This window comes from Asparagus officinalis, chromosome 8 (genome assembly GCF_001876935.1).
Source record: "Asparagus officinalis chromosome 8, Aspof.V1, whole genome shotgun sequence".
In the NCBI taxonomy this organism is placed as follows: Eukaryota; Viridiplantae; Streptophyta; class Magnoliopsida; order Asparagales; family Asparagaceae; genus Asparagus; species Asparagus officinalis.
In genome coordinates this window covers 1,052,481-1,077,716 of record NC_033801.1, presented here as the reverse complement: position 1 = coordinate 1,077,716, position 25,236 = coordinate 1,052,481, and the positions used below count along the sequence as shown (strand labels likewise).

The following is a 25,236-nucleotide window of genomic DNA, read 5'->3' as shown; positions in this document are numbered from 1 at the left end:
GGTCGTTAATGATGCATGTGTGGTCGATAATGATCTTCGCTAAAACTTACTTTGCATTATTGCTGCTCTTTTTAAGGAGAAATTCTTATGTGCTCATGAAGCACCTAAGTGCCTATACTCCTCCAATAAACTAGAGGGGGACATTGTATCACTAGAGGGGAGCATGTGATGTCACATTCTCCTCTCTAATGCCACATGTTATTTTCTTATTGGAGGGATGTAGTCATCTTGCCTACTACATGAGTAGGCAAGAATTTCTCCTTTTTAAGATGGTAGTTTTAGAAGCAACCTATAGATGCTTTTATAAGCATCTTTATCTTTTTGTAATTTGTGTACCGTATATATCCTTTGGTTTTTGACGTTATTATTTTATGTTTTAAAATTAGATTATCTATTCTGGTAGTTATAGTTATATCTACTTTTTTGTTATTTTCACTTATTACAATAATTTTAAACAAGGTTTTACCGAACACCTTACAAATTTTAGAATCAACTTACAGTCAACAAATGATATTTTTTAGATTTTTTAGCATCTAACTTAACATGAGCTCCACAAATACCAAACTGGGTCTCCAATCTCGATAGCACTTTTAACGGTTTGGCTCCACTTACTGGGGACCAATTTAAAAACGATTAAAAGATGCAACGGGCCAATATCTCAAAAAAAAAACTCCAATCAAAATTTTTTTTTTAAAGATACAGACAGTTTCTTGCAATTTAAACAAACATGAGGGCCAATCAGCTAAATCGCAGAAGAAATAAAACGCCAGAAGCTCACCTCCCCAAAGCTCAGAAGCCTCTCCCTCTGGAGGCTCATCATCTCATACCGAATGTCCCGCTCAAAGCGATCCAGAGTCTCCTCCTCCTCCTCCTCCTCCCCCGCGCCGCCGCCGCCGCCGACGCCATTGCCGCCGACAAATCCCGCCGCCCAGGAGGAGCTCCTCCTCCCGGCCTCCCCGACCACCTCGCCCACCTCTCGCCTCTCCTCTCCCCTCCTCCTCTTCTCAGTCTCCCGCTCCTGGCGCAGCCTCCTCTCCTCCACCTCCCCCTACCCAACCTCTACGCCCTCCTCTCGGCCCCGACCCGGACCCGATCTCCCTCTCCTCCTTCACCGGTGACCGGCAAGTGGGCCCGCTCCGCGCCCTCCCTCCCCAGCCCCCACTCACCCGACCCCTCCTTCGTCGCCCGCCGCCTCCCCGTCCAGTCCGCATCCGCCGCCGCAAACTGGTCCTCGTCTCGCCACCGCCGCGGCCTCTCCCCGCCTCCCCAGCCCTCGTCTTCGACCCCTCGGCTCCCGCTGGCACCTGGGCCCGAGATCCCTCCCCCCGCCGCTGGTGCGCCGTCGGATCCCGCCGCAGGAGGCGGTCTACGTGGCGTCCGGCGTCGGGTCCGAGTACAGCTCCGAGCTCGCGAGGTCGGCCGAGAAGTGGGACCTGAAACGGGCCGGGTCCGGGTGGGAGCCTCTGAGCCCGTTGAGAGACGGCAGGTTCAGCCGGGAGGCCGATCGAGATGGTGTTTTCCAACGAAAGCTGTGGCATGGTGAATCGAGGGGCGAGGGCGAAGGAGGGAATAACTTACGACGTCGGATCCGACAGATGGGCCGAGATGCCTGCTGGCTCTTGTTGGCTGGGTCGGTCCGCGGCGGTCGTCGAAGACGGCGGCCGATTTTTTTTTCGCCGCCGGAGGGGAGGAGGGTTGTCGCGCTGCACGTGTTGCCCAGGATGAGGAGGGGGTGAATCTTGACCGTTGGATTTGTGAAATTTTGTGATTATTATCATCTTATTATTATTATTAATTAATATGGATAGAAGTGGGTTGGGAAAAGGACAAAGATGCTCTTTTGGTTGATATTTTTTTTTTTAAAACCTTTTTGTTTTTAATAGAATAAAGTTTGATGAGTTAAGCGAATTGGGGCCATTGGTTATGATGTACTTCCTTCTTCTTCTTCTTTTTTTATTGCTGTTGATTTGAAGGGGAAAAGGTGTAATTTGACTACAGCCTCTACAGGGTTGAGTTTGATGAGATGGCGAATATTTGTCGCATGTGAAGAAATCTAGAGGCTTTTGGATAGGTCGATCTTGCCCACCTAAATCTTATCTTGGTAAAAATTAAATTTTGAAATTAATGGGCCATGTGATTATTTGCTCACGAAGCTTCGTGAAGAAGTTTTAATTTCGGAAGTAAGGGTGCATTCCGTCCGGATACGGATCGGATGTGATGCTTATCATATCCATATTTATTTACCCATCTCGGATACGAACACAAATACTAATATACATCGGTAAGAAAAATTCATAACCATATCCACTAAAAAATCGGATGCGGTTACAGATATACATAAGGATATGCATGCGGATACAAAAACGGATATGAGAAAATTAGATAGTATTGAGAAAAACATAGTTCATGCAATACAAAATAGTTCGTTAATATGTTCATTATAATTGAAAAGTTAAGATTAGACATCTTGGTCATCAAAATTAACCACAAATTCATAATCTAAGAATCGAAACTATCGTAAGAGTATGACTAATATGTATTCGGATATTTCTGATACGGATACGGATATTTCACTATAAAACCATATCTGTAACCATATCAAATCGGTTATAGATTTGAGTAACCACATCCGTATCCTAACGGATATGGTTACGAATATTTGGTCGGATACGGATACGGTTTAGCACCCCTAGTCAGAAGCTAAACTCGAGCCTTTAGATGTCTCTGATGATAACAACAAACGATACAGAATTATCAGAAGCTAAACTTTAATGACATATGTTTGTTATAAATATATAAAGATAAATTTCAGGCTTGAGATATTTTTTTTCCTTTTCCCCCTTAATAGGAGACTTTTATGCAAAACTATAATTCACTTTTTTACCTTCTCTACTTTACACCTTGTTGACACATATTTATTGTCGAATGGATGTATCTTCTTGTTCAATCAACATCATATAGATGGGTTACTCAAAATGTGCTGGAAACCTTTCTTTGGGATGATAAAGGTCAACTAATATGGATGTAATTTTTGACATATTTTCATAACATATATACAAAACCCTATATAACTCATTGTCTTTTGTTTGTCTTGTTGTAGGATGGATATATAGATGAAAATTTCCTCAAAAGTACAAATGATAGCTGCAGTCATCTATTAGCTCATGCCATTTTCTTTTCAATTTTATACAATCTAAAAGCAAGCTAAAATTAGAGAAAATAGTTCATAAATCAATTACAAAATGTCATGCTTCGATTAAATAAACAACATGTGTACATTATAGTAGAGAATTTAACGTATCGTTTTTTTTCTTCATGTATTATCCCGGACTCAATTTTTTTTATTTTTAAAAATCCTGTTAACTATAGTGCACACTTCCATATATATTCTAATTTGAAATTTTTCTTGCCTTTGTGGATGATGATATTAATTAAAATCGACAATCTTGTTGATGATGGCAAAAAATATATATGTGAATACCTCTTTAATTATTATATCATAGTAACATCCTTGCAAACTCCGCAAACTTTGCTACATTATGGAATGGGTCTCATGTGGTTAAACTTTTGTGTAGGTCGGCACATGTTGATTATTTTTGCTTATTTATGTCACATACTTTAGAACTTTAGGAGATAAAATAGGGTTATCTGCTAATGGAGAAGCAACAGCACATGCTAAGAATTAGGGACATTATTAGATAATATATAGGTCTTCTAATTAATTGTAGATAGATATCCATCAAAATATGAGCTTTGATATATTTTAAATTTTATTATTTTTGGGTAAATAAGCGATTTAATTATCAATATCAATGTTGGCTTATGAACTCTTGCCCTCTAATTCTGAGCATTTCCCTCTTCGAGACAAGAAACTCATAGAATTATGGAAGAGTAAAAACACAAAGTAGCTAGCGTTCAATAACTAATTAAGAAGTGGAGAGATCATGATCACAATCAAATTTGTTAATCATGATCATAAACATTAATGAGATATTGAGAGTACTGAAGGTTGTTAGTTACTCTTCTGTCATGTACTTCTTACGTATTAATCATGTATTTAATTGTTGTAGATGGCTGTGGTTAGATACTGGTACTATACATGCATGTACCATTTTTTGCTAAAACTATTACACGCTCAAGATATAATGTTCGAGTTGTTTTGTACGAGAGATTTTCTTTTTTTAAAAGGAGTTGGAAAAAGGACAAAAGTGCTCTTTTCTTTATGCTAATTAACATTAAGCCAATAGTCAGTGGATTTCTATGTAATGAGAAGGTGACGTTAATTAATTTGTTAATGAGTAGCATATGCTAGCTGGCTGTGACCTCTCATATTCATTGGCTACTGTAACACACCTAAATAATGTAGGAATCTACATCATGAGTTATAATATCAACTTTAAAATTATAGCGTTGATGTGAAGTTGATAGCTAACTATAAAATTTTATTCTAGAGATTTAGAACAGGATTGTATAACCAATTTTCTTCATTATTTTCTTGATTTTTAACGTCATTGTGAATTAATCATATGTATACATCAATGAAATTGGGGAAAAGGACAAAGATGCTCTTTTGGTTCATTTATTTTAAAGCATAAGTTAGGCCAATGATATCAGTGAGCTGACTTTGTGTATTTCATTTTAGTTCATTTAATAGCGAAATATGTAATTTAATGGATAATGCCACAGGTGATTTGATATTTATATAGAGCTCTGCTGCCAGATTGATAGTCAGTTGTAAAATTTTATACTTCTTGCAGATTATGAACTTTTAAAATGTATCATGATGATGAGAAATGTTGTAAAGCTATCCAAAGATTGAAAGGGATAAGAACGAGTAGAATCAAATTAAGTATTCCAATTTCTTAATTGGATAATATTCTTGATTTACTTAGATAAATGTATGATCATGTGCAAATCAACAAAAATAATAATTGGTATAAAAAAACTAGAATCCAAAATGGAATTAATTAGCCACTTAATTACTTAAAGTGTACTCTATGAAATGTTCTATTAAAAAGATCATAGAGAGAATGAAATATTACTTAAACAATATTCCAATTTCTCCTTAGCATGACTTTCATACTTCAAGGCTTAATAATTTCATTTTAATTAAACATGTAATACTGTACTCGGGTACATTTTAATTGGATTTTTTTAATCCTAGCCACAATCAATGGAGGTTATTCCAATAAAATCTACACAAGACGGCTACAAAAAAAAATTATTATGACCGCTGAAGACCATCCTCGCAAACTTTGCAAGTTTCTTGACAGTCACACTTGCATTGATCTTGTTTGCTAAAAGGCAGAATTGGTAATAGTCAAGCTTTTGTGCAGGCCGGCATCTTTTAATTAATAGTTCCTTCTTTACTTGCATACCTTAATTTAGACTTTTTGCATGTCCTACCTAAAACGAAACGTATAAGAATTATATGGTGACGTAATTAATAAAGTTAAATTTTGGATCAGTTCAATTAAGCCAAAAAAATTGATTTGGCGATAAACGAATTGTTGTACTTCTACATGTAGCGTGTAGCTTTAATCTCTATCTTTATATGCGTGCGGGTGTTACTCTTTCTTGTAGGACAAATTTTCAAACCCTTTTGGTTTTTTATTTGTAAAAAACGATCTATTTCAGTTTTATTTGCAAAAACCGACATGGTTTCAGCCTCAGCGCTGAAACCAGGTCGGTTTTTGAAAAAAAGTTTCCGAAACTTCACGGGAGTTGAACTCCCGTGAAGTTTAGCAGCTTTTAATTAAGCTGCTAAACTTCACGGGAGTTCAACTCCCGTGAAGTTTCACAGTTCAAATTTTTTTTTTAACTGTGAAACTTCACGGGAGTTGAACTCCCATGAAGTTTAGCAGCTTAATTAAAAGCTGCTAAACTTCACGGGAGTTCAACTCCCGTGAAGTTTCGGAAATTTTTTTTCAAAAACCGACCTGGTTTCAGCGCTGAGGCTGAAACCAGGTCGGTTTTTACAAATATTTTGAAAATGGGTCGTTTTTTACAAATAAAAAATCAAAAAGGCTGGTTTTGAAAATTTGTCCCTTTCTTGTAATTGTATAATTTTATCAGAAACGAAAGTAACTCTAGTGCAACAGTGGATAGAAGTAAATTGCCGAACTATGCACAAAAAAAAATTCATGCATTTTGTGATTGCTTTTGTTTTCTCTCACTCGTAGAATATTTAACTTCTAACAGGAATTAATGTAATATCCAATAATTTGATATAGGTCGTTTGACCTCAAAAAAAGAGAAATTACGAAATGTTAAATTCAATAAGTACTCTCAAAAGACTAAATTAAGTGGTATGTACTTTATGTTAATTAATCACACTCAGCGCAATCAAATAGGGAAACGCGTACGTTGCATGGCTAATAAAACCGCACTGTGCATGAGTCCGGATTAACAACGGCCGTCGGATCATTCCCTTCTTCTCAATTTAATTTAAGGAAGTTATTGTTATATATATATGAAGGAAGTTAATTTGGAAAAGGACAAAAATGATGTCTTAATTCGTTTTATTACTATTATTATTATTATTAATATAAAGTTACCACAGGCCAATCAATTAATGATGTGAGCGTATGCAAATTGAAGAACAGAGCTGCATATTACTATTAGGAGCACATCACTTAACCCATTTTCTATTTTAAACTGCATAAAAAAAATTCAAATTAAGATTATTTACAAGGCCCCTGAAACCCTGATGTTTCTTTCTCGAATTAAAATAATTGAGGGATTATCTGCAATGTTTTTTTCTCTTTGTCTTTCTATCTCTCTCTTCTTTTTTTTTTCCCAATAAGTTTGTTGGGTCCATATATATTTTCTCTAATTAATGTCCCTCAAAAGTTTGTGGTTGTATATATACATATTTTCTCTCCTTAATTAGATTTATGAAAGAGAGTGGTTGACCTGTTACATTGGAGTTTATATTTGGTTATACGTGTTGAGATGATGAGTAGTCTTTGAGGTTAAGCTTCCATCAATCTGTCCCTCAAATTTTTTTTTTTTTCCCCTTCTTGTTTGGCTTTATCCTTTTGGTATTTCTTCGTACTAAGGTTCCTAGCTTGCCTTTTTTTTTTCTTATCAGGGACCAGCTCATTTCCTTTTAAGAAGAGAATTTTAAGTTGAGATGTGCTTGAGCTAATCTAGTAATTATCTATTTTTCATATTGATGTTGTCTACTATTTGTGTTGATTTTGTTTGTTGGTAAAATAATACACATAGTGTTGATTTTTTTTTCATATTGATTTTTTATTTCATTTTATTTATTTAGTGAAGACATAAATGGACCCAACAAAAAAAAAAAAAAACACTTGCCCTACGTAGAATTGCAACAGGACAAACTTTCATTAATGGGATTAGCTAAGCCTAACTGTCCTTTTTAGTGTTGAATGGAAAAAAAAAAAAAAGATGGGATTCTCATTCTCCTACCATCTCTTGGGGCCCAATAAAGGCGACAAAGGAGCGGGTGTGCTTTTTTAGCACTTTGATGAAAAGGCACACAAACAGAACTTTAGCGATGGCTTTTGTCTGGGTTCTTTTAATTTTTGAAGAAATGTTGGGTTGGATGTAAGGGAGTTGCTTGCTAGCTGGGCCTTTTAGGCGATTGAGGAAGGAGGACAACCAGGATCGCAGTACAATAATAAATCCTTTTTTCCCCCATTTGGCCATCCGATCAGATTGAAGTGCTTGATTGACATTGTAATATCAGATGTTGTTCTTCACTCGATCGAATAATTTTAAGAAATGACTTTTAAACAATTATATCTAGCACTTTTAAAATCAAAGTTGTTTCGTTTAAAATAACCGTACGGTTCGGATATCCGGATCATCATTTTAAGAAAAAAATATGAATAAAAATATAATGCGACCATACCGGCATCCCATTCTCTAATATCCGAACAGTATCCGTTTCTGTTTAGTGCGGATATGATCTTGACTTTTTCCGACCGACGCATATCCGTAACCGTATCCGTTTTTTAAAAACGGATACAAATATGATAAGTGTTATATCCGAACCATATCTGGACAGAATGCACCCCTACTCACTAGCCTTAATTAACAAGAGAGGCCAAAATTATCCAAAAACATAAATCTATTTTTTCTCGTATGAAAAGAGCAAAGAGTGATGAAAGTTATAAAGGAACAAAACATAAACCAAGTCATGACATAAATAAAAAAATTTAAGTCATGACATAAATAAAAAAAATTAAGCATGAGATAAAAAGAGAGAGAAAGCAGTCTTTTCTCATTAACATTAGGATTAAAACTTGATCATACTCAACTGAGAACCAACATGATTCTCACTACAAACAAACCGCTTTATTTAGGCATATTATTCTTAATGTCACAAATGGCCATCACACCAGACAGATGAAAATAAGGAAGCCATGCTACAACTGAAACACAGTAGATACATTCCCAAGTATAATGAACATATATAATTCCATATCAAGCGATCAAAGATTCAAACTGAAGCTTTGATTTAGTTCTCGGAGCTGCAAGAGGTTTGACTGCTTGAGAAGCCTTCATCTTGTTGGCGCTTCATCTCGTATGCCCATTCCAGACCACTGCAGTAATGGAGGGGTGGATTGAACCTGTGATCGAAAATGTCCGGAGGCAGGAAAGCACCATTTTCTATTAGAAATTTGACAGCTTTTTTGTTTCGCTCCTTGGCTGCACTATGAAGAGGAGTCCCTGAACAAATAACAAGGATTAGTGCAGGCATAAATCATAAAAGCCTTCAGTGTATTATTTCATATTAAACACAACTTTTCTAAAGGTCTGAAATTAAATTCCTGCTCACGCGTTACAGCAATCAACAACTAAGAACCCACAATTTAAGTTTCAAATTCATAAAAATAAGGCACAGAAAGAACTCACAATAGGAAAAAGTATACAGTGCACTACTCTACAACATAGACTAAATGGTGCATAGACTAAACGGTGAACCAAAGGGATATCAACCTTTGGATCACTGCACTGGGGGTGACCTATGGTTGATATCTCTTTGGGGCATATTAATGCCATGGATGGAATACAAGGACAACAACTAAAATTCACATATATAAGTACACAGAACAAATAAATGAATACAAGGGTTTACATGGTTCTTAAAATGCTCTTTAAAACTTGATCAATAAGTTCAAACAAGCTTACAGCCACAAGCGCCTTTAGTCCTGGAATCTATGTTGGCACCACGTTCAAGCAGTTCATCCATAACTTTGATGTGTCCACCTTGAGCAGCAAGGTGTAGAGGGGTCTCCCCCTGAGATTTGGGTCCCCATGCAGGCGTGTTGACATCCATGCCTTCATCCAATAGTCGTCTTACCTGTGAGAAAACGAAACATATAAAATTATGACCTGTAGAGGAAAAACCAATAAAAAACATGCTACCTTCTACCAATATATGTCACTGCGTTATATGTCAATGTGTTTTAAATGTAAAATAAAAAATAAAATAAAAAAGGGTGCCAAAAGATATGCAAGAACTGAAGCAACTAAAGTAGGCTCTTAGAGATTTAAGGGTTCTCATCAAGGAGAAAAACCCTGCAACAGGACATTTTCATTGGTTCAGTAAATAAAGTTAGCAAACAAATTCTCTAGTGATATCTTCGTTTGTAATAATCGTTGCTCATTTGGATTATTCCCATTCTAATATGCTGTTCATGTTGTGCACTAAAAGGACGACACAATATCCAGCAAGGAAGATATTTCCCTCACCATTTCAGCATATAAGAAATCGTGGCAGTTTCTTTCAAAAAAATTTCCAAAGTACATAGATAAAAACTTGCCTATATACTCATATGGACAAGCAGCCAGCTTTTAAACACATCAACAATCATAAAATGAACTAATAAGAAAGGAAGCAATACTTAGATGGATATGCTCACATACTGAAATTTCTCGCAAATGAGCTCTACATGGTAATGATGATTATAACAAACCATAGAAGGGTAAGCATACTTTCAACATGTAATTAATTCAATTTAAAACTTGATAGGTGAATTCCAAGCGATAGATCAATCAACAGCAAGTTTCCAAATGAAAAAGTAGGTACATGCAATAAACTTGCGCTTATGAATACAATTTGGATTTGAATACCTAGAGAAAAGATGGCAATAGATGACAAACTCGTTCCAGCTATTTTTACAGTTAAGCATTAGACAGCCTATGCAAAGCAAACATTTTTATCATGAAGACACCAATATCAGATACTTTTAATATGCATTTCAAAAAGGCTGATGCCAGTGACGGAGCGCAAGTCCAAGTTTTCGCCCATAGAAAAAGGATCCTCACAACTTTGAAGTTGTGGTGTAAAGCGAGGGACTTTAAGAGACTCCAAAAGGTACTCTTTCATGTTTGATTGGTGGAGTGATACAAATATATAACACGGCGATCAACTTCTTAGAAATTTATCCTCATGATACAATGTTTATCGAATCCACAAATACTTTTGATGACATCAAGTCTGGTGAGAAGGATGTTCAAGATTTTGTATACACGTCTAAAAATATTCGATATCATAATGTTGTCCGACTTGTCATCGACAACTTTTTTTGACTTGATGTGGTGGATAAAGCTTTAAATCCCAAACTTAGTTGCAATTTGATTTGCATACTGAGCATGTTTGACAAGCAAAAAAGTAACTGGAAAGTGGACCCAATACTTGAAAGTGGATCTAGTTTCTATTTTTCCTATTTGACAACTAGAAAATGATTAGAAAGTAAATGGAAATTAAAGAGATTGACATCACATTCCTATTTAATTTTCTAACAATTTCTGAGAAAGTTGATGGAAAGTGAATTGAGATGAGATAAACTGATATTGCATTGAGATGTGAGAAATTGATATTGCATCCCTCCCCGTATCTTAACCCTTTGCACCAACTATTTTACAAAAGTAATCAAACAATATGTAAAGCATGAGTGGCACACCAACTACCACACCTCAACTTTCCATTTCTCCAGTTTCATCCAAACAAGATTTACAAAGAGAATAATAAGAAAGTGGTTTCTTGAGAAAATGCTTTTTCTTCAGTTTCAATTTTCTATTTACCTTTCCATTTCAAACACCTTCTAACAGCGTGTTCTGCAACGGAGAACGAGGGGCTGTTTGATTGTTTTCCAGAAATTCTAGAAAACCCAACTTAGTAGTAAAATAAACTTTTTCCACAGTTTTCTGGGGCTTTCTTGGGAAACTTGTTCACCTTCGTTGGTTTGTCCTTAGGACATGAGTGGAAAATAATTTCCATTACAATCCATAGTTTGGATCAAACCAAAGAAAAATTAATAAACCAGTCAAACCACACTTTGGAAATCTACAATGGAATCATCATAATGACGTTACCACTCATAAAAAACAAAGGTTGACCCACAGTGGACTATTATTTTATTGGCCAATAGCAGATTTCCACCCCCAATTCCTATTAAATTGCTCAGGATTGGGTTTCTACAAAAATTGAAGTTCTCAGCACTTTATGGAAACCCTTCTCCTAAAAATGTTAACCAAACAAATCAATAGGAACCTTGTTTGCAAAAAAAATTCAAGGGGGGTGACGTCAGGTTATTCTAAGGGTTTTCTTACGTTTTCAAATGAACCAAACAGCATCTAAATGGAAAATAAAACGTGAGAGAAACAAATTTTCTCATGACTTTTATTTACAAATTTTACTTGAATTATGAAAAGTGAAAAGAGTGAAAAACGGATGTCGCATATGACTTGACATCCACTTTCTTTATGCATACTGTTTGGTTTCTATGCAATATGGATAGTGGAAAATGAAAGAAAAGGGAGGTATAACAAAATATGATTTCTCGCTCCTTTTAATTCATCTTCCATCTGCTTTTTCAAAGAATTTGAGAAAGTGCAGGGTTATAAAAGTCTAATGTGACACCACGCCCTTTCCATTTACTTTCCAAGCACTTCCTAATTGCCAAGCAGGAAAAAATAAGAAGTAAAATTGCGTTCAAACCTTTTCCCACTTTTCATTTACTTTCTAGATGCTAAACATGCACTATAGGATAATAGTTGAATAATATTCATTGAGCACAAGATTAAACTTCAACTTTTATGCTTTTTCATTTTTAAGTAGTTTCCTATAAGTGTAGAATTCCATTTGTATCAGATGCTATGCAGCTCATTGCACCGACCCTAAGGAAATTGAAACGCTGCAAAGTATTATGAGGTTGATGTTGGGCCATGGTATGGAGGTGAGTGACTATATCTATTCAGGTGTCGAATTGGACGCGAAAGAATATAGAACAACAGTTAGATTAATTTAGCACATCAAGGTTTCTAATGATATTAGCTTAGATTTCATCATTACAAAATCTATAAAACAACTATACGTGCAATCCGTGGTGTGCAACAATAGCCTAATAATTAAAATATATACGACCAAAAATAACACTGATATAATCTACCGCCCAAAGAAATCAAACTTGTCAACAAGAAAACCAACCTCCTTAAGGTCGCCCTTGCGAGCCGCAATATGGAGCAAGGTCCAGCCCCTATCATCCCTCTCTTTCCATCCCTGGTTAAACGATTGCCTCCTCGTCAGCTGCCGCCTCGGCCGCTCCTGTTGCTCGTCCTGAAAACCAAACCGCCAGATTTCCCGTTCCTGCAGCATACTTTACCGCCAATATCTCCCAAATTCAAGAAGTCAAATCTTCAGATAGATCTAAAACTCCCAAAATATGGCCGAAGGATTGAAACTGCCAGATTCGAGTTTACATAGTACTCAAGATTGCTATTTTAACTGGTAGAGGATTAGCGAGAGAGCGAATAGTTTCCCATGCCGTGAGGTGCGAAGGGATTGAGACCGGGGCCAAAAGCGCGAAGATTCTGATGGATCGAGATGGAGATGGCGACCGAAGGCGAAATGATCATAATTTTGGGGACTGAAACCCTAGATCGAGATGAAGAAGGAGAGATTGGTTGAGTAGAAGAGGGATTTAAAGGATTTGATTTCAGATGAAGGGATTATCTGAAGGGATGAACATCGAGGATTTGAGGAAACCCTAGACTGCAAGAAACCCTAGCTCTCTCGCTCGCTGGCTCGATTTGGGGATTCTGGGCGTTTCGAGAGAGAGAGCTCAGGGACCGCCGCCGATGAGATTTTTATATGCGGATTTATTCGGGTCGGGTCTCGTTCACATTTTAATCTTTATCTGATCCGGTTCAGGCGTTAGCGGGTCCGAGGACCCGTCAGGAGTTTAGACAAAGGGCTATTTGCATATATACCTCTTACACTACGAATATTTGCAAAACTACCCTCCTAAAATCAATATTTGCAACCTCCAAAATTCAATATTTGCAAAAAGACCCCTCGAATCATCAACTGTAATAGGCTAATGTGCAACTACAATGTAAAATTTATTAACAAAATTATAGAATTCTTGCTCACCAAGTTGATGATTTTCAATTTTAGGGGTATTTTCACTCGAAGTTGATGATTTTTGGGGTAGTTTTTTCAAATATTATGACTTAAAGAGTAATTTTGCAAATACTAATATTGTAAGGGCTATGTATGCGAATAACCCTTTCGATAATTGCTTTCTTGCCCCCCTTCTTCTAAACAGTTGAGTTGAGGAGAGGCCACTTCATACAGAAAACCTAGGAATTTATGAATATAATCAGATTCTTAACTGAAAAAGCGTTGTAATTTTTATTTTATTAACTTGCCAACTAAAAGATTCTTGTTACAGAGAGAATTGACTCATTTAATCTTGTTCTTTTTTAAAACATGTAGTTTGCTAATTCAGGAATTTGTTGTTCTTGGGGTACACTTGAATCTCATAAACATGCAGATTAAAGTCTCGATTATGATTTTTATTTGTAACTAGGAGTCCAGGACTTGTTAAAATGTTAACATCTCTAGGTAATAGGACTCTCAGGGCGAAGAAATGAAAATTCAGTAAAATAGAGGGTATTGTTGAGGATTGTGTTGATTAAGATGCTGAAGGAGAAAACTTATGCTGTAAATTAAGCTACCTAGTTACTAATATGTTTTAATTATACTGTTGAACAATTGGCAATATACAGCTGAGTAAATGAATATTATTACCCTCTAAAGCAATAGATTATTTAGTTGGGTGAGTCTATATATTTTGTGTGACTTCATAATGAATACGCGCAACTTTTTTTTATTACTCAGATGGGTAAATGTGATTTAAGAACAAATAAACATTGTTAACTAGCTTAGTTATTAACTTTTGCTGGTTATTGTTGTAAATATAAATACAACGAATATGGACATTACTAGAAGAAGTCTCTTCCTCTACTTGTGAATTTTAGTATTCTCTTCCACATCTATATAATGTAATCCATAGAAGACAAAATGTATGGAGGAATGAGGAAGATGAATAAAATGAGAATCACTTATCTCCCTATTTCTTCTCTCGTCTATTTACATTTACATTTAATGTTTGATTCTTACTGTTGATATATATGATGTATGTAGATCTGAAGGTAGTAGACATTGAAGTGGATCTTATCGAGGTGGTCAAGGTAAACTATTTGGTTTCTCTATATTTGGATTATATACATTTGTCAGACAATTTTAATTTATCTTGATTTTGCTTTAAACTCTTGTGAACCTATGTGGTTTTTATTCATATGTGTACATTTTAGAATTTGTCTGACCTAAAATACACCATGTTGCGATGAGTTTGAGATTTAGGGACCCAAATTCTTTTAAACTCTGGCATGAGCGATTGGGTCATCTTGGGCAAAATATGATTTGTCGGATTTCCTTAAATTAAATGGGGCATTCAAACCAAATCCGACCAACTGCATATCACAATTTTCCCCCTTTATCTAATACGTGGTGAAGAAGCGAAATATTTTCCATCTGCGTATTCTTTATTTGCAGTCCATGTTTCTATATCACCACCATAGCGTACCTCTATGGGACCTCGGTGAAGGTACATATATTATTTATGAAACTCTGTTAATAACCTATGGCCCATGTTAGGGGATCAATTTATAATTTGGTACGCTGACTATATTTTTATTGAAGATCAATTCTTGACATTAGGGGAGATTAGTGCCCAAAATACAAAATAATGTCAAGAAATTCTATTGGTGAAAAAGATATTCAATATTTATATCCACGAACTAGTCAAACTGAACCAGAAGTTCACATGATAATCTGCTAAGAAAAGAGTGACTTGTAGGCGTCAAAAAATGCTTACAGACATTCAAACACCACTCAAGACGATATAGAAGAATAATATACACGTCATCAAGCAACATATGGCGGCGCGGCAGGACATGGTGCCGCGGCTATGGCGCGGCAGACCAAGGTGCCGCGGCTAAGGCGCGGCAGACCAAGGTACCGCGGCTAAGGCGCGGCAGCCTATGGTGTCGCGGCTTAACCGCTGCAACCTATGGTGCCGCGGCAGTTAAAGCAGGATGCTACAGCAGTTATAATACAGTTATCTGATGATTATTTAAAGTCCACGTGGCGGAGTATCAGAAATAGAACGTGTGCTGATGTGGAAAAGCAGTTAAACCACGAAAAAGGTGGTTAAAGGTCGTGGGAGAACTGTTTCAAACACGTATGAACGTGGGTGTAACTGCCCCTTTAGCCGCGGCAGTGTCGACTGCCGCGCTCTTTGGCCGCGACAGTGTCGACTGTCGCGCCCTTTAGCCGCGACAGCATCAGCTGCCGCGCCTAAAGAGACAGTTATTGACCGGCTATTTCTTCAGTTATCGTCTAAGGAGGCTATAAATGCCCCCCTATGGTCATCATGGACAGGGGCTGAGCATTTCCAAAGCAGATTAGAGCAGAGAGCCTTGAGTTTTGGTGAATTAGAGCAAGAGAGAGAGTCTTTCTTCTTCACAAACATCCTCAAGAAGCTTCTAGCGAGTCCTAGAGATCTAAGCTCAGACTTGATCTTTGGAAGAGTGAACATCTTACATCGATAAGATATTCGCTTCAAATTCTTACTTCGATAAACGAAGGAAGAATCATTAAACCCCTCACGGTTCAATCAGAATCTGTGATTTGGTGGTCCACGAGTCAAAGCGCTCCCGGCACAGGCAAAGATCCCACGCAAGCAGCGATCCAAACAACGATCCTGCGTTTGTTTCTAAAAAGTTGTAATTTTCCTTTTGTTGTGTAAAAGAAGTCTTATAAAAAGACTATCTCTTTTGAATTTATTGTAATCGACCGAAGATATAATGAATTCCATAACAAAACCAACTTTTGACGCAAACAAGCTGGCGACCACAGTGGGAGCCAACGGTCTCGCTGCCGAGACCGTCGTGTCGCAGCCGATCAAGATTCCAGTTGAATCCATGGTCGAATACGAATTCGACCAAACCAAGTTTGAGGAATATCTCTCATCATCCTCTTCAAGATCTTCATTATCTCGCAAGTACAAGAGGATCTCACAATTGAGGAAGAGTTGCATGCCAAAGAAGGCACAAAATGAAGACTCTCGCTTGATTGTTGCTGAGAATTTCACTCGCAACACCTCTGCTCAAAATGGCTCTTATCTAATTGAAGAGTCATCGAATCAAAGCCCGACGACATTGACGAAAAGAGCTCGTCAGAGACAGCGTCAGCGTCTTGCTCGTCAAATAGCTAAGGCATTTGAACAAACCGACGGAGTTCGTTATTATGCGGACTTAGAGTCGAGGAAACAACAAGTGGTTCGTTCAACGCAACGACGAACTACTCACGTTTCTGCACAATTCACAACGGAGGAATGGACACTCATCAAAAGGGCTCGTTCGACCCTCCAAGAACGTATACAAAAACGTCGTGCAAACGTTGTTCATGCCCGTGCTCTCTTACAACAAAGACGAGAAAGGAGGAAGGAAACGGTGACCAAAGAATCACCAAAACTCCGCCAAGTTTGGATTCTGAAGTCTGGACTTATGCAAAATCAGCATTCGGAGCCCGTTAAGACTCCATACCCACAAGGGGGTGGTTCTAAACGTGCGACTCCCGACATAACCTTGGATCGCTTAAAGACAAAAATAAATTGTCCTGAGAATGCCAACAAGGTTTTATACTCCCAGAAGAAGACGCATTCACCAAATGATATCGTCATACCTGGGAGATCATACCAACAGACGATACGATTTTTTGGCAATCATACCGATGAATCGTATTATCAAGTTGAGGTTGTGAATAATTTTCGAAAGAGAGTTATTCGAGAGATAAACTCTCGTTGTTCCTGTGCACGACTCGTCAAAACAGCATTATCAGAATGTGACTGTTTCAAACGAGAAATCATCCCACGAAAAGTCTCTGCATTATCAAAGCCTAAGCTGAGACATTTCCGCAAAAGAAAATCAGCTGCCCAAAATGATGAATTCCCTGAAGTCACCATCAACGTAGCTGATAGAAGAAAGTCTAAACAGCATTCAAGTGACTCAAATCCCGACTTTTCCCCGAAAGGAAAAGTCAATCCAAGAATTGCTCAAAGGATGTCTCGACTCCAATTAGGAGCTATCAGACGCAGAGACTACAAGAGAATGCAAGAAGGAATGTCCTCGGAGGATGAATTCTCGGACACTTATTCTGCAATCGCTTCTGATGATACAATGTCTAGCACAGGACAAATCAGAGAAGTATTCACAATCACTGCTGATCAGTTCACTCAAATACTTCAGGAAGCTCTAGCCAAACAACGTGAAGAAATTAGAGCTGAAGTGAAGACAGAAATGAAGTTGGCTATCCAACAAATGAGAGAACTGTTAACTCAACAGCCTCAACCTCCTGAGTCCAATCAGCGACTTGAATCCAGCCACCACACTCGGAATGTTGTAGAGGACAGTGATCCAGAGGTGGATGAAGTCATTATGGCTGATACACCTCCCAATGACAATAACGCTGGGGGTGGTTTAACGGATCCTCCCAATAACGATATTGGGGGTGGTTCAATAGCACCTCTCACTGGGGGTGGTCCAATTATCTTTACTCGACATCATTCAGAAAGAAATGAAGACGATGACGGGAAAATGCAAAAACTTGAAGACAAAATCAATGCTTTGATGACGGCTCAAGAAGTTAAGAAGACGGGTATTCCATGTCCTTATCCGAGGGAATGGGATTCAATACCATACCCGACCAAATTCAATCTGATTAACTTCACACCGTTTGAAGGGAAGAGTTCGCCGATTCAACACTTGATTTATTTCAAGTCTCATTTGGGCATAATCTCTGGAAACGAGGCCTTAATGATCCGGTCATTCGTTGGCACCCTTCGTGGGCCCGCCTTCGATTGGTACCGACGGCTCAAGCCAGGGAGCATCAATTGCTGGGATGACATGGAAAGTTTGTTCCTCAGCAACTTCTTCGATGATGACACCGAAGTGTCAATCGGAACTCTTTTGGATGAGAAGCAAAAAGACGGAGAGTCAGTCGACAATTTTGTCAAGCGTTTCCGTAACATGGCGATGAATTGCAGAGATCCTATTACAGAGGAGTTCATCCTGCAAACATGCCACAATAACCTCTCCATCGATGTCCTGGAAGCTCTGGGGGTCGTGCCATCCACAACTTGGAAGGAGTTAAAATCTCGGGGTGAACAAGCTGAGCACTTTCTTAAAAGAAAGAAAGCTGAGAGAGGCCAACCAATGACATCTGCAATCATTGAGAATGCGACTCTCGATCCGAGGTTTCAAAAGGAATATTCTTTCGAAGATGATGAAGCTCCAGCCATCTTGGAATACCTCCTCGCTAATGACAAAATCGAGCTACCACCTATTAAAGATCAGGATGGTGCTAAAATGATTATGGATCCAAATTACTGTGCGTACCACAGAAGGGTTCTTCATCCCACTGAGATTTGCTTTGGACTCAAAAACAAGATCCAAGCCCTAATTGACTCCGGCGTCATAACGACGAAAGAAGTCGAGTAAAGACGACCATAAAACTCCATTGGGTACACGAGTATAAACTGTTTCCCCTCACTCCGAAAAGTATACGAGTATAAACTGCTCCTTAATACTCCAACAGGTATATGAGTCTAAACTATTTCCTTTCTTTCACGGGAAGTTCCTGAAGAATGCCATGCATGGTACTTTTAAGGATAACCCGATCATATAGCTAAACATAATGATAAACTCAGTTTCACAAGAAAAAGCTGGGGGTGGATGGTTCATGTAACGGAAGTTCCCGAAAGAATGCTATATGTAATTTTCTTAGGAATAACCCGATCATTACAAACAAAGTGTTAAACACTACATCCCCACGGTGATTTCCGAATATTCATTTGCTGAGATGAGATTCGATCACTTCGTTGGATCAATCTTCCCTCTCAAACCCTCCTTTGGTCAAACCTTTAAACAGTTAGGACCAAAGCCAAAATCCCCTCTCGATTCGTTCCATGAACGAGAGGTCCACAAATTGAACGATCAAACCTTTAAACAGTTAGGATCGTCTCAAATCCCCATCTTGGTCAAACCTTTAAACAGTTAGGACCAAAGCCAAAATCCCCTCTCGATTCGTTCCATGAACGAGAGGTCCACAAATTGAACGATCAAACCTTTAAACAGTTAGGATCGTCTCAAATTCCCATCTTGGTCAAACCTTTAAACAGTTAGGACCAAAGCCAAAATCCCCTCTCGATTCGTTCCATGAACGAGAGGTCCACAAATTGAACGATCAAACCTTTAAACAGTTAGGATCGTCTCAAAACTCCAACTTGGTCAAACCTTACTACAGTTAGGACCAAAACCAAAATCCCCTTTCGATTCCTTCCATGAACGAGAGGTCCAGCTTCGATTTGTGCACGCGGCTAAGGCGCGGCAGACCAAGGTGCCGCGGCTAAGGCGCGGCAGCCTATGGTGTCGCGGCTTAACCGCTGCAACCTATGGTGCCGCGGCAGTTAAAGCAGGATGCTACAGCAGTTATAATACAGTTATCTGATGATTATTTAAAGTCCACGTGGCGGAGTATCAGAAATAGAACGTGTGCTGATGTGGAAAAGCAGTTAAACCACGAAAAAGGTGGTTAAAGGTCGTGGGAGAACTGTTTCAAACACGTATGAACGTGGGTGTAACTGCCCCTTTAGCCGCGGCAGTGTCGACTGCCGCGCCCTTTGGCCGCGACATTGTCGACTGTCGCGCCCTTTAGCCGCGACAGCATCAGCTGCCGCGCCTAAAGAGACAGTTATTGACCGGCTATTTCTTCAGTTATCGTCTAAGGAGGCTATAAATACCCCCCTATGGTCATCATGGACAGGGGCTGAGCATTTCCAAAGCAGATTAGAGCAGAGAGCCTTGAGTTTTGGTGAATTAGAGCAAGAGAGATTAGAGCAGAGAGCCTTGAGTTTTGGTGAATTAGAGCAAGAGAGAGAGTCTTTCTTCTTCACAAACATCCTCAAGAAGCTTTTGGCCATTCCTAGAGATCTAAGCTCAGACTTGATCTTTGGAAGAGTGAACATCTTACATCGATAAGATATTCGCTTCAAATTCTTACTTCGATAAACGAAGGAAGAATCATTAAACCCCTCACGGTTCAATCAGAATCTGTGATTTGGTGGTCCACGAGTCAAAGCGCTCCCGGCACAGGCAAAGATCCCACGCAAGCAGCGATCCAAACAACGATCCTGCGTTTGTTTCTAAAAAGTTGTAATTTTTCTTTTGTTGTGTAAAAGAAGTCTTATAAAAAGGCTATTTCTTTTGAATTTGTTGTAATCGACCGAAGATATAATGAATTCCATAACAAAACCAACTTTTGACGCAAACATGACTAAGCCCCATATTCATGTTGAATATATCATTGATGATTTGGTATGCCAGAAGCATATTGTGCCAGAAGCATATAAAACATGTTAGTGTAAAAGATAAAAGTCCGCGGCAAACTAAATTATATATAGAAAGACAGTCACTCTCATAACCTCCGGAAGAGGCTTGTCCTGAAGACAAAATCTCTAATAAATTACACGTGCACTTGATAATCATAATATTGGAGATGCGGAACAGCCAAATCCAATTGTTAAGGGAAATGACGAGGATTTGGTTGACATAAAATAAGAATTAAAGTGGCCATGAATTTGTGAAAAAAGGAGAAATATATAATATCAATATAAAAGTTATCGACAGCATAGTTGCCTCTACAGTTGCTCTTACTATCTCCGAAAATAATCTGGATCTAGAATCTAAGTCGGTAGCAGAGTGCTTGAAGCACTCGGACTAGGTGAGATGGAAAGTGGCAATTGAGGCTAAGCTGAACTCGCTAAAGTATTTTGAACCTGTAGTCCATATATCCCTGTAGGATATAAACGGGTCTTCGTAAGAAAAATAAATGAGAATTGTAAGGTGGTGAGATATAAAGCTAAATTCATAGCTCAATGGGTTCACGCAGAGACCCGACATCGATTTAGATGTAAAATATTCTCCTATTAATGATTGTATTACATTCCGCAAGTTAATACCTATGGCAGAAACTATGAATTTATATATACAGTATATGTACGTCATGACCACATTTTTATATGAGTCATTAGACGTTAATATGTTTATATGAAAGTCCATGATGGACTTAAAATTCCTGAATTAAGAGAAAATGAGAATCGTAACATGTATAGCATTAAATTATAAAGGTCGTTATACGACTTGAAACAGTCGGGTAGAATGTGGTATAACCGACTTAGTGAGTTCCTCCTGAAGAGGAGATATGCAAATAATGATGTCTGTCCTTGTGTGTTTATAAAGAAATTCAAAAATGGCTTCTGTATTATATTAGTCTATATTAATGATATAAATGTTATTGGAACGCACAAGGAGCTTACAGAAGCTAGCTCATGCCTAAAGACGGAGTTTAAAATGAAATACTTGGGAAAAACCAAGTTTTGTCTCGGCCTGCAGATCGAGCATTTTCCCAGAATGAATTTTTTCTACACCAGTCAACCTATGTGAAAAAGGTTTTGAAAAGATTTTATATGGATAAATCTCATCCACTTAGCACACCAATGGTCGTCCGGTCCCTCGAAGTGGATAAAGACCCATTTAGACCCAAAGAAGATAATGAAGAAATGTTAGGGCCAGAAGTTCCCTATCTGAGCACCATTGGAGTACTTCTTTATCTCGCAAATTGTACCAGGCCTGATATTGCATTTGCGGTGAACTTGCTAGCAAGGTACAGTGCTTATCCTACAAGGAGGCAATGGAATGGCGTTAAACATATCCTTCGCTATCTTCAAGGTACAAAAGATCTTGGACTATTCTATAATAGAAACCAATATATGACATTGGTGGGCTATTAGAACGCTGGCTACATAACTGATCCCCATAACGTCAAATCTCAGACTGTTATGTTTTTCTCTGTGGTGGTACTGTCGTTTCTTAGAGGTCTGTTAAGCAGACCATGATGACTACTTCTTCTAACCACTCAGAGATTATCGCTTTATATAAGGCCTCACGAGAATGTGTATGATTAAGATCGTTGATACGACATATTTGTGGCTCGTGTGGTCTAGCGAAAGATGATATTACTGCCACTATCCTTTATGAGGACAATACAACTTGTGTTGCACAAATGAGCAGTGGATATGTAAAAGAAACCATGACAAAACATATTGTGCCAAAATTCTTTTATCCACATGAGCTCCAAAAGAATGGCGAAATCACCATCGAAAAAGTTCGCTCAAGTGATAATCTTGCAGATTTGTTAACTAAATCTTTGCCTACATCAACTTATGAGAAATATGTTCACAATATGTATAGACTTGGAAGACTATCTTCTTTAGGGGGAGCAAAATCTTAAAGAACAATCCTAAAGATTGGGCCCTGATGGTCTATTATCATATTTTGCTCCTTTTCACTAAGCTTTGTCCCACTCTGAAGATTGCGCCTTGAAGGACTATAGTTGTACTCTTTTTCCCTTTGCTAAGTTTTGTCCCACATGATTTTTTTAGCTAAAGGTTTTTAATGAGGCAACTAATACAACACAAGTTTGAATCCCGAAGATCTATAGTTGTACTCTTTTTTTCCTTTGCTAAGTTTTTGTCCTACATGGTTTTTCTTAGTGAAAGATTTTTAATGAGACAACTGATGTAACAGAAATAATATATGTATGTCATGTCCTCTTTTCCTCTACTAATTTTTTTCCCACTGGGTTTTTCTAGCGAGGTTTTTAACGAGGCATTGACATCATGTAGTAATGTCCAAGGAGGAGTGTTGTAAATATAAATACAATGAATATGGACATTACTAGAAGAAGTCTCTTCCCCTACTTGTGACTTTTAGTATTCTCTTCCCCATCTATATAATGTAATCCATGAAAGACAAAATGTATGGAGGAATGAGGAAGATAAATAAAATAAGAATCACTTATCTCCGTATTTCTTCTCTTGTCTATTTACATTTACATTTCATATTTGATTCTTACTGTTGATATATATGATGTATGTAGATATAACAACAAAATTACAACAATTATAAAATTCTCCATATTTCTGTGAAAACTCAAGCATATGGTAAAAGGTATAATTCTGCCTGCAAGCACATTCGCTACATGGTTAATTGTAGTTATTTTATTTTATTTTATTTGGAACAGAGGATATTAAGATGTTTTTTCCCCGACCCAATTTATCATTTAGCTTCTCTTTCTTATTGTGAATGCGTGAGACTAGAAATAATGACAGAACCGCGCTTTAGTATCGAGCAACACCACAATTTACAACTTGCGCAGCGTCTGAGACTCGTATTCGTTAAATAAACAATATATTAATATTTACTTCTACCCGTAATTGTTTATCATTTTGTACGCAGATATAATATTTGTTTGAGTAAAAAAAAAAGGAAAATGCTAGAGGCACACCCCTAACCATACTCTTTTCTCGCTACAGTTCACCGGGGTCAGTGGATTGTAGCGAGAGAGGACTCTGGTTGGGGGGTGTGGTTGAGGGTGTGACTGTAGTGACTCCAAAAAATAATAATAGTGATTTATAATGAAAAAGAAGTTCTAATCTAAAATATAAAATTTGACCATTATGATTTCAGAAAACAAAATCTCAAACCAGAAACAAACACAAGTTCGAGAAATTTCTTGGTAGATCAGAGGCAAAACCGTAGTTTGCTCTGACAATATCTCTGCCTCTTTGACGAACACGCACACAAAAAACTGCAAACACACAACAATATCCAGAGGCAAGAGAAGCGAGTTTTGACTTTCGTGCCTCCGAATCGAGTTCAAACAAGAGTCAATCTCGTTGAATACCAAATCCTCTGGAATTTTTATTTTTATTTTTCTGCTATTTATTTATTTATTTATTTATTTATTGAAATTAAAAAGCGGCCTGTTTCTTGTGTGCTGAGTCCGACAACGATGACGAATTCCTCTTCCTGTTCACACACCCCATCATTCAATTATTTTCTCCCCATCTTCACCTGAGACGCGCTTTACATAACGCGGAATTTTTTCCTTATTTCGATGCCCAAAACACCCTTACGCATCTCTCAAATTACAGCGGGTGTATTGTTCTAGAATGTTACGCAAGCCCGAGGTAATTTCTATGGTGGTCCAAATTTTCTTTCATTTTGCAGACTCCTCGCAAGTCGCAGATCGACACTTGATACCGTTGAAAATAGAAGATTTGTTGTTAGGCTAAGACCACTGTTGTGGGTATTTCTAGCGTCTAGGTTCAAATCTAAAGTTTAATCAAAACTATTATAGATTATAATATAACATTCTAAATTTTTATGCGCCCGGAAGTTAGTTTCATACCCGATGCTATCAATGTGTAATATGTTATATATATATATTTTTTATCAAGACTAGATTCAAACTATCTTTGGTTAGATTGGATCCAAGAACTTTGATTAGCGTCTACAGAGCTCAAAAATTTATCTATAATTAAAATCATTATCAAAAATGCAATCGTCACACAATACTAATTCTACTCGGTAATTTTTTAGAAAATGACACAAACATTTTTTTTTGAAGAGACGAAACAACATAACCAATTGCAGTAAATATAAAAATGGGTGATTTCGTAAATATAAAAACTTCGCAAAACCAATAATGCGCTCCTAACTAACAATAGGGTGATTTCGTAAATAAATGCCAACTCTACCGTCAATATCGGAACTCCAACTATCCCCCTTGTCCAGATTATTGTCACTCTTCTCCTCATCTTGCTTCTTGTTTCCCACCAAAAGAAAGTCGAACATCAAAATTAGCTAAAAAAAACCCAATTTTTAAAATTGGGGTTAGGGTTTACAGGCAATGATGATGGGTGGAGGCGGAGCTGGCGACGGCGA

The 25,236-nt window shown here is 37.8% G+C and overlaps 3 protein-coding genes across 3 annotated transcripts in view; 2 read left to right on the top strand and 1 right to left on the bottom strand.

Moving 5' to 3' along the window:
* LOC109819417 (F-box/kelch-repeat protein SKIP25) lies at positions 728-1,725 on the top strand. The gene is given in 4 exon segments (XM_020385137.1): positions 728-1,217; positions 1,220-1,362; positions 1,365-1,502; positions 1,504-1,725. Coding segments are annotated over 4 exon segments (993 nt in total).
* LOC109820290 (BRCA1-associated RING domain protein 1-like) lies at positions 8,307-13,112 on the bottom strand. The gene is made up of 3 exons (XM_020386420.1): positions 12,470-13,112; positions 9,166-9,337; positions 8,307-8,703 (listed from the first exon to the last, which is right to left on the bottom strand). Exons 1-3 carry the CDS (start codon positions 12,635-12,637, stop codon positions 8,492-8,494), a joined length of 552 nt encoding a protein of 183 aa, XP_020242009.1. The 5' UTR covers positions 12,638-13,112; the 3' UTR covers positions 8,307-8,491.
* The window catches only part of LOC109819416 (trihelix transcription factor GT-3b-like), a 6,342-nt gene continuing 3,050 nt past the window's right edge, over positions 21,945-25,236 (top strand). Inside the window, exon 1 of the mRNA XM_020385136.1 lies at positions 21,945-22,176. Coding sequence (XP_020240725.1) covers positions 21,945-22,176 — 232 coding nt within the window. The remainder of the gene's footprint in view (positions 22,177-25,236) is intronic.